Source organism: Cibotium barometz, chromosome 3 (assembly GCF_041138505.1).
Source record: "Cibotium barometz isolate CiBa-2024 chromosome 3, ASM4113850v1, whole genome shotgun sequence".
NCBI classification, from domain to species: Eukaryota; Viridiplantae; Streptophyta; class Polypodiopsida; order Cyatheales; family Cibotiaceae; genus Cibotium; species Cibotium barometz.
The window spans coordinates 56,007,380-56,017,687 of NC_141048.1; the positions used below are offsets into that span (position 1 = coordinate 56,007,380).

The 10,308-nt window shown below is 44.1% G+C and overlaps 1 protein-coding gene across 1 annotated transcript in view; it reads right to left on the minus strand.

Annotated features, from left to right (window-relative positions):
• LOC147640283 (putative histidine kinase 6) overlaps positions 1-9,400 on the minus strand; it is a 32,358-nt gene extending 22,958 nt beyond the window's left edge. The window contains exons 1-3 of the mRNA XM_086778859.1: positions 8,098-9,400; positions 7,053-7,289; positions 6,785-6,954 (exon numbers count right to left, since the gene is read on the minus strand). Coding sequence (XP_086634985.1) covers positions 6,785-6,954; positions 7,053-7,289; positions 8,098-8,556 — 866 coding nt within the window. The 5' untranslated portion in view covers positions 8,557-9,400. The remainder of the gene's footprint in view (positions 1-6,784; positions 6,955-7,052; positions 7,290-8,097) is intronic.
• Between the last annotated feature and the right edge of the window lie 908 nt (positions 9,401-10,308).

Genomic DNA, 10,308 nt, shown 5'->3' on the forward strand with positions numbered 1-10,308 from the left:
CTTTTGAGTGAGAGTTTGCTCCGCATTGGGTGGCAAGAACTGAGCATAAAATCTATCTTTGAATTCCTTCCAAGTAGAGATGGGATCCTTGGTGATCTTTTCGGTGATCCACCAATGGGCAGCAGTGCCTTTCAGAAACATGCTAGCATGGCGCACCTTCGACTTTTCTGTAAAGTCCTCATCGCTAAAAGCAATGTCGAACTGTGCGACAAACGCTAACACCTTAGAAGCATCATGTTCACCATGAAAGACATCAAATTTGACAGATTTATCACCTGCTTTGAACTCCTTGAGCTTCCTGGCATGAGGCTCATGGTCCTCTCTTTTTCTTTTCCCCTTATCCAACGGGGTAGCCCTGTCTGCATGGGCTCCATGGGCCGTCATAGAAGCTTCATGGGGCACGGTGGCATGTGCTCCACGAACTCGAAGCTCAGATGCATGTGACTTACCTGCATATGGCATTGTCTCTCCATGAGACAACTCAGAAGGCAAAATTTTTCTGGAAGCAGACCTGTCACCATGAGATACATATCTTGCATGCATGTGACTTTCGTGCCCTCCATGAGCACTGGCATACATATATTTGTCAGGCTTAGTGCCTTGGGGAGAGGATGCATGTCGAGAGGTGACAGTCACCTCTTCCTTTTGCATATAAGATTTCAGCCTCTGGGATGCGGGATCTCCATGCTTCAAACGAGGTGGATTTCTGAAAATCAGCTCCCCGTCATCCCCCTCTTTGATATCACCTTTGCGAAGGAGATAGGCAAGTGCCAACTCCCTTGGTTTCTTGCCCACTTCACGAGCCATTGATTCAAAGGTTACATCAACCATAGCATCAGCCTTCCTGGCTTCAATAGCACTTTGTAGATGAGGATCTTCATGCAAAAACTTTAATTCTTGCTCTTGAGCCTGCAAAAGTTTTCTCATATGTTCCATTTCAGCTCTCATAGCATCAGGGTCTTGTTCAAGCATAACTGTCTTTCCTGGAGACAGTTGACCTTTGGATTCACTATCCATAACCCTTTCAAGGGGCTTGTGCCTACCACGCAGGGCATCAGACCCACGAGAAGCACTAGATGGACCCCTCGAATTTGGTACTTCCAAAGGGTTTCCTTGGCTGTCCATTGTGTTTTAAGTTTGCTAAAAGCGGGATGTCCAGTACACAGGTTCGTTTCCCCACTAGGAAGAGAGAAACAACCGTGCTCTGATACCAATGAAACCGATCCCGTCAAGTGGGAAAGACTCCGTTGGACACCCACACGCTTAAAAGCACAACTTTAAAAAACCACAAATTTGAAATGGACAACTTTAAAACAACTTGAATTTAAATGAACAGAAATGGAAAAATGGACACCAGCACTGGGGCCGGAACGGGCCGACCCCCCCCTCAATATATGATATATTTATTGGGAGTATTTAATGAATACAATGCTCCATGGGTTCTGAGAACCAGATAATGTCCATGTACATATGAAAACAGTACCAAACAAGTAGGCTCGGATTTCGATGAAGAAACTCGAAGCAGATCGACCACTGGTGTGGTCCAATCGCTACGGTCCTGTGCTTTCACTGGACTCCGCGGAGAGCACCACACTGGTGTTCCGAGACCACGCACAGACAGGCGCTCTCGTACTAACGCCTGGCTCTCCCGATCTCAGCACCTTTGGACCGAGGTTCGCCAATACAGCTTGGACAACCCGGCACCGAACGGGTGTAGGCCGAGCGGGACGAATCTTTTTATCAGATTTAAACATATAACTCTTTACTCAAATCTGAAAATCACTTACTTGTAGATGGTTGATAGGAAACCAATACTTGTGGTTTGCTGAGGTTGAAACCACCCTTGTTGAAGAAGGAGTAGTCTCGTGTACGAGAGACACACAGCCTGTATGGTTGCCAGGCTACATGGAGAAGAGAAAACAGCTTGCAGCCACCGGCCTGTAGCGCATCATTTGCGGGAGAGCACACACACTCTGTGTACAGCTGCCTGTTGCTGCTTGCATGAGAGGGGCAGCAGCCTGTGAGGCGGAAGAGCAGGGTGCAGGAGAGAACATGCGCAGCCACCAATACAGCCGCCTGAACTGTTGAGGTACAGTTACTGGTGATGATCGTACAGCTGCCTGCTGTGGTAAGCAGCGTAGCTAGATGAGATAGCCGCCTGGTTATTCAGAAAAACGCAGCCAGCATCCACAGGTGCAGTCGCCTGTAAAGATAGACAGCCGCCAGCTTAAGGGAGAGATGTTGTACACAACCTGCAATATAGAAAGTACGCAGCCTGCAGTACAGAGGGTACAGCCTGCAGTACAGAGGGTACAGAAACAGTTGCAGCCAGCCGGCTGGGGAAAATCAGGCGCCAGAGAGGATGATCGCCGGTTGATGGGAAATCCACGCCAGAAGGAAGCGATTCCTCCTACGCTTGAAGGGGGCCCTTTCTTTTAATAAAATTAATGTGGAGTTTAACTCCACGCTTGCATGAGGGTGGGGGAGTTTGGGTAGGTGCCTTTGCCCACCCCCACACTCACTTAAATGGGGCTCCCCACCTTGGCCCCAAAGTGGGTGCCCAAAGTGGTGCCCACATTTAAATGAATGTGAACACTTCACCTTATAAAACAAAGGGGTTAGAGATAAAATATTAAAACAACATGTACCATATACTTACCACCTGTTCACATGCACTGAAACTTGTCAGAATACAGGGCAGACTTCACGACTCACTGGCAGGCGTCCCCGCTCAGTAAGTAACACGTCAGGCAGGCAAACACACGAATACATATCATGCGAAAACAGTTTCAAGCATACAAATCATGTGTGCATGTGCAAATAATAACATGGACATATCTCCCGTTCATGGAACATGTACAAAATATCTGTCGGCACAAAACTGGCACGACATAAAAACATAAAATCCTGGTCTTCCTATGGAGTGACAGTCCCATAGGTAAGACACAGTTCCAGGCACGAGTTTCCCTATGGTGTGACAGTCCCATAGGTAAAACACGGCACGAATACTGGCTCTTCCATGGCGTGACAGTCCCATGGATCGAACACAGTCCAGGTCATACACGGGTGGCACTGGTCTGGCTCCCGTCCATACGACACCATCCTGCTAACACACGGGTGGCACCAGTCTGGCTCCCGTCCATGTCAGCAAAATACTGGCCTCTTCACACGAGACACCGGCCTGGCCTCAAGTGAACGAGACGCAAAAACTAGGAATGGACCAAATGGTCGGCCAATTGGTGACATCAGTCACCCAGTAAGTTTCCGTATCGTCTTTCCAAGGCGTTCAAAGCTGAGTTGGAGAGGCACCTAGCACAGTTGCTTAGGTCTGGTTTCATCAGGCCTTCATCCTCTCCATTTGTTGCACCGATTCTTTTTGTGCAGAAGAAAGATAAGACCACACGTCTCTGTGTGGATTACCGAGCCTTGAACAAGTTGACAATCAAGATTCCCCATGCCAAGGATAGAGTACATCCTCGAAAGACTCAACGGTGCTGAGTATTTCACCAAGATCGACCTTAAAAGTAGCTATCATCAAGTCAAAATTTTCGAAGCCAATATCCTGAAGACAACCTTTCGAACAGAATGAGGTCATCATGCCTTTTGGTTTGACCAATGCACCAGCGACCGTCAACAAGATGATGCCTCGCATTTTTTTGGATGACATTCTTATTTTTTCAACCATTGCATAACAGTACGAGAAGGATGTGTAGAAGGTATTGCAGATTTTGCGAGATAACAAACTCTACATCAATGTGAAGAAGAGCATATTTGGAGTTCAAGAAGTCCAGTACCTGGGCTACGTGATCGGTTCCGACGGAATTTGCCTTAACCCTGAGAAGATAAAGGCAATCCTCGATTGGGCCGTTTCAAAGACAACCCAAGAGATACAACCCTTCGTGGGCCTTTGCCAAGCATATAGCTCATAAATAGATAGGTTTTCTAACCTTGCAGCACAATTGACAGATTTGCTCAAGGGAGAGAAGACTAGAAGACAAAAAGTTTCAGTCAGGAAAGGCTTTAGAGGCGTTCTTTGCTCTGCAAAAAGCGACTTCCGAAGCACCAGCAATATTGCAACTACCATGATCAACAGTCAAAGTGGGAGCTTTATCTCCCATTGATGCAGGTGATTCTCAATGACACACACTCATCCAGTGTTGGCAAAACCCCTTATGAGGCAGCCTTTGGTCGAAGATTTTCATCCCTTCTCACGCAGATGATGTCTCCCTCCTTGGAAGCCAACAAGACATCAGGAACATTTTCAGCCATCATTGAGTCAGTCAAAGAACGTCTTACCAAAGCTCAAGAGGCTTATACGAGACGGGCAAACAAGTCAAGGAGAGACGTCAACTTCAAAGAGGGCGATCGGGTATACTTAAGGATCATGAAGCAAAGACTCAAGCAAGTGGACAAGCATTGTCCAAAGTTGTCATTCAGGAGTTTTGGTCCTTTTCCCATCATCAAGAAGTTCAGTGATGTCGCCATGCAACTCAGATTGCGAGACAGTTGGACGATGCAGAATGTCTTCCACGTCTCTTGGTTAAAGCCTTCTTATATTGGACTTTCATTACAGAATGTTCCAAAAGAGCAGCAACCAAAAATGGTTGATGAAGCAAAAGTGAGAGCTCGAGTAGATCCTTCTATATCGTTGGAAGCACAGCTCTAGACAATGACTTCGCCAATTTTATAGCAAGCTCAAAGATTGAGAGACCCATGAAGCTGTTTGGCTGGATGAAGAATTCTTCCTTGGGTATCCACAGTTATTGGCGGACTACCTCAAAGCCATGAATCTTCCGCCAAGCTAAGCAGGAGGGCCATGCACTGTGGTACATGGTCACAAATTGGCTCATCAACAGTGCAAGAAACATGTACAAAAGTAGTACCTTCTTAGGATATTTTGTCGTATGTTGTGACCCCTTTGTGAGCCCCAGTCTGGGACATGTAAGGCATGAGCTATGTAGGTCAGTCTCCGAACCATAGAAGTTTGTCAGGTCAGTCCTTTTAACCCACATTGGAGAATTCAGCAAGTAGTCTTCATGTAGGCACATGTAGATGTCAGCCTTAGGAGTAGATTGCATCAGAAGCATTATAGCTGCATCCATGTAGTAGGGGCCAGCCCTAAGGCCAGCCCCAAGGCCTACCCAAGGAGGGTCAGCCTTGAAAAAGGTATTAAATACCTTCGCCACCATCTATACCCAATTGGCAGCCATTGTGAGGGCTTGGGCAGCAGTCGTCCAGGCCCAAACTGTAGTCAACCATTAGACAAGGCAAGGCCCATGCATAATTCAGCATTTAATGCTGATTACACCAGTCATGGCACAAGTTCAGGTTGGGTAAAGTGAATATTTGGGTCCTCTTCATTGTACCTGGGTTAATTGGGGTATATTATGCTTTCTTGCCCCACCAAACCTTACCTCATCGTGTAGGGCTGAAACCCCCCACCCGGTCCTTGACCACTAGGTATTTGTCATGGATTCACATACTAGGAGCATTGGTGCACTATATATATATATATATATATATATATATATATATACATATATATATGTATATATATATATATACATATACATATATATATATATATATATATATATATATATATATATACATATATATATGTATACATATATATATATATATATATATATATACATATATATATATATATACATATATATATGTATATATATATATATATATATATATACATATATATATGTATATGTATATATATATATATACATATATATATGTATACATATATATATGTATATATATATATATATATGTATATACATATATATATGTATATATATATATATATATATATATACATATATATATGTATATATATATATGTATATATATATATATATATATACATATATATATGTATATATATATATATATATATATATATATATATATATATATATGTGGATAGCCAAATCGTCGTATTTTTTTGCTTTGCTCAATGTCGGACCTCATAGAGCATTTCAGTGCTAGCTAGGAGTGTACAGTAGGTCATAGGGCTGTGATTTGACGTCTTCATTCTCAGCCACATCTTGTACTTGAATTTAAGTTGTATTACTTCTTTCTTGTACATAATACATAGGATTCGATGTCTGTTGTATGTGTGATTCCATTGCACTCTTCTTTATATCTCTGGAAAACCCTAGCACATGCACGCAAGTGTTCTACACACACACAATTTAAGAAGAACTTAAAAGATAAAACGACAACCACCATGAGCAAGAAAAAAGGCCTCACTCACAGGACAACATCCATGTGATCTTTGCTTGCCTTCCATGTGAAATAAGCTCTTGTGCGGGTGCTACTACCCCGCAAGGCATCTCCACAATACTTGCACACTACACATTTGGTGCCCGAGATCCCATACTTACGGATGAATATGGTGTCAGCAGTGGCAAGACATTGTGCAATTTTAAATTAGAATCTAAGATTTATGGGATTAAAGGGGAAAAGGAGAGGAAGTGGCAGAAGGGAGGAAGGAGAAGAAAAGGGGAAAAGTGGAACAAGGGAAGGAGGAGAAGGAGAGGGGGGAAAGGGGAGGAAGTGGAAGAAGGAGAAGAAGGGAGAAGAGGGGAAAAGGGGAAGAAGTGGGAGAAGGAGAAGGGAGTAAGGAGTGAGGGCAAGGAAGGAAGGAGAGGAAGAGGTAGGAGAAGAGGAGGAGATGGAAGGGGCTTGCAAGGGCAGCCGGCTGGCTCAAACTACCTTTACTAGTACAATCTATATACAGAATAGCAAAAAAGAAACAGACCCGACAGCTGCATCAATTCTCTCTTCAACCGTGGCATCTGGAGGAACTTCTTTCTTGTACACGGCAAATGTCAAAACAACACCAAGATGGTTGGACTTGAGAAGCCTGAATGGACCTGTCAAGACACCCTTGCCAGAGGCCCTAGCTCGTAAAATGTTATCACAATCCTCCTGCATGGGAAAGAAGCACTTTAGAAAGAGCCATACAACAAAAACCCTTCCTGCAACTACTAACAAGGACCTAGAACTATGAAAATTAAGCGTGTTACCTCTCCAGACATCATATCCAGCGAAACAATGTAGCCGATGGTTTCCTGAGAGAATATGGTTGGAGCATACTCATCATGCACCGGACTTGGTTCTTTCGAATGCATAGTTTTGATGGTCCAACCTTGTTCTCTCTCAAAGGCTTCCCTTTCATTGTGAAAAACCCTGTGTGCATATGCTACTCCAGTCATCAAAGGTCTCTCAAAAGCAGTTCTTGCCGTGTATTCCGCAAATATGTCCTGCAGCCAACAAGAAACATAGAGAACTTTATACTTTTCCTAGACTTTGTTCACGGCATTTCCTCTGCATCAAAAAAGGATATTCTGATGGAGATCGTAAGTACTTTACATTGCCTAGGCATGCTGGAGCAGCAGAAAACTGAGGAACAAGGCTAATCTGCATTGGATACTGTTGATGGAATTACTTCAAAAGCTCCAGAGAAAGTCATCAGACCATACATCACAGGGGACAATGCATACTCAACATGACTCAAGCACTTGTGCTATCCTTGTAAGACCCTTGAACAGTGGGAAGTCTTCCTAGACAACTCCAGAAGGCAGTGACCATGCCTCAATATTCCATGCTTAAACACTTACCCGCACAGTAGTGAATGAAATTAATTTCATCTAGTGGCTACAAGGAACCCAAATCAAAAGCAGAAAAGTACAAACACAGCAACAATTAAATGTATCCACAGTTGCCTTGTAACTCTATGTAAACACTGTTACAAAGGGCATTGCAAGAAGGGAAGTTAGAAAGGGAAAGCAGCAGAACCACTCAAATCTCATGTCTCGTATGCAAGAGAGTGTATGATGACAATTGTGCAGGTAGCAGATCATGGTATGGGAGGTGCAGAAAAGCACGCTAGTTATGCTACATAGATGCAACACTTGTGATAATAAGATGAGCTAGATGTTACTGCATGTGTAAGTCTCAATGCTAGCTACAGAAAAGGAGTTGATAATAAGAACATACTACCCCAGGGTGTGCATTCCCATGCCCGCTTGAAAATCATGAACACACGGAGAACAGAGAACAAATTTTCACCTGATCAAGTGCTGTTGGATGCCTTCCAAGGTGAAAAGTGGAGACTAGAATTGCAAGCGCATGGACATGATTCATGCTCACTGAGAATTGATGCTGTAGCATCCTTGCTCGCTCATCACACATGTTTGCCAGCACAACCTCATAGTGTTGATAATGTTGCCTGCTGAAAAATTCATACACAATCAAGGCCACAACTACACCAGCAGCGGCAAGAAGCCACACTAATGTCATCATGTTGAATGAGCCCCAATACTTGGCCTTGGAAGGCAGAGACAGCATGTGATTTGAATTCGCGGAACAGCCCCACCATCGTACTCCCAATTTTCCATGGGTCGTGCGGTGAGTGCTTCTGCATCCATTTTCATTCCTTGTTTGAGTGTTTTGTTCCATGGGTGCACCATTGATCAGATACTTCATAGTTCTTATGGAGGCATGTCTATATGGTTCTTTACACATCATGGGAGCCCTGAAGAAGATTGTGAGCTTGTATGTCACTGCTCAACAAGACATCATAACAAATACCCCTTCCTTCCTCACAAAGAAGACATGAGGCCTTCTTCAAGTTTAGAACTTGCTGGAGATCATTAAGGTGAGCATAAAGTGGTAATCTGGTACACTGTTAGAGCCTATCTGCTCGGATGCCCCTCTTCATTGCAAATGTCAAAGATACTAAATGTGGCTCCATGGGCCGGGAATGTAAACTAGAAGATCACATGATGAGAGTCACAATACGCAAATAAGGATGACATGAATCTGTATTTGCAAGATGGCAGACAGCATTTGTGATGATAGATGTCATTTTTGACAGGCCCAATGAACCTTCCCATGAAAGAGGTGATTGTGAACAAGCAGAAACCCTAGCCTTCTTAACTTATTGATGCAGAAACCCTAGAATTTCTTGCTTCTCAGATTTCTGAGCAGAAATTCTAGAAACCTTGCCTGCTCAGCTTACTGTTGCAGAAACTCTAGCCTTATCAGCACACTGTGCAGATATCGTAGAAACCCTTTCTTTCTCGACTGTATGTGCAGAACCTCTGTATTGCAGCCTTAACTTACTATGAAGGTGCCTTCTTAGCATGCGAGGTTTGGATTCGTTCTTTCAACGCCTGAGGTACATAAATGGTGTGGACCAATGTTCAGTGACGTCTTGTGGGCAGAGAATAATTCAAACAGCCAAACCCCACTGTGCTAAAGAGTCTCTGCTGGGGGGGGTGGGGAGGGGGAGGGGGGGAGAGAGAGAGAGAGAGAGAGAGAGAGAGCTGAAGAAGGCAAAGGTGGGGTGTTTTCGAGGTAATGCTCGTACATTCAAGAGTCATGCTGAAGAAGGTTCTTTATAGGCGTTCTGCTCTGGACATAAGAGATTCTGGTTATTGAGTTCCTTTCTGTGTACAGACTTCAACATGACGTGCTTGCTTTACAGGCAAAGTGCGCCTGTACAAAGGAGAAAGCCTCCACGTGCGGCCGGACTACGGTGTGTGGGAGACAAGCGACACTGCGTCGCAGAGAGAGAGGGAAGGGTCCCCCCTGTGCCAAACAAATGCAGATTTCACACGCACGCAAGCACACAGAGTGCAGGTCCCAGGAGAGCAGAGATTAGAATTTCCAGGCTTACAGTTTCCAGTGCAGGAAAGCAGTTATTAGGGTTCACCGGTGCAGGAAAGCAGAAATTAGGGTTCCCAGGGATTCCATTACAGGAAAAAACAGTACCTTCAAATTAGTTAGGGTTTTTACTCAAAGCTATACAGAAGAAGAATGCAGCAGAAAGCCTAAATTAAAATTTGTGGAAAAACTATGGATAAAAGATTCCTGGAAACTAATAAATAATTAAATTACTGGACTACGAAGCCTGTGGTCCCCGCTTTGGACATCTATTGCGTCGCTCTTTTTCCTAGGTGGCCTCTGGCCACGTCCCCTTCTCAATTGCGGTGGTGACAACCTTCATACAACCATATTTGTAATTTTTAATCGTTTTCCATAAATGAAAAAACAATTATTATTCATTATTCTATTTCTCAACCACATCTATTTAATCTTTAACACGGCTAAAAAGCCCCCGCCATGTGTCAGAAGTTTTTGAGGGTGCCCCGCCTCCTTCACTCCATGCAATATCTGTCGCAAGTTGCAGGTCCGCCACCGCTCCTGCAGAGTCGCCTCCTTCAATTCGGGCAGAGACGTCTTCTTTACGGCCTCCCCTCCTCGGTCCCAGGTTAT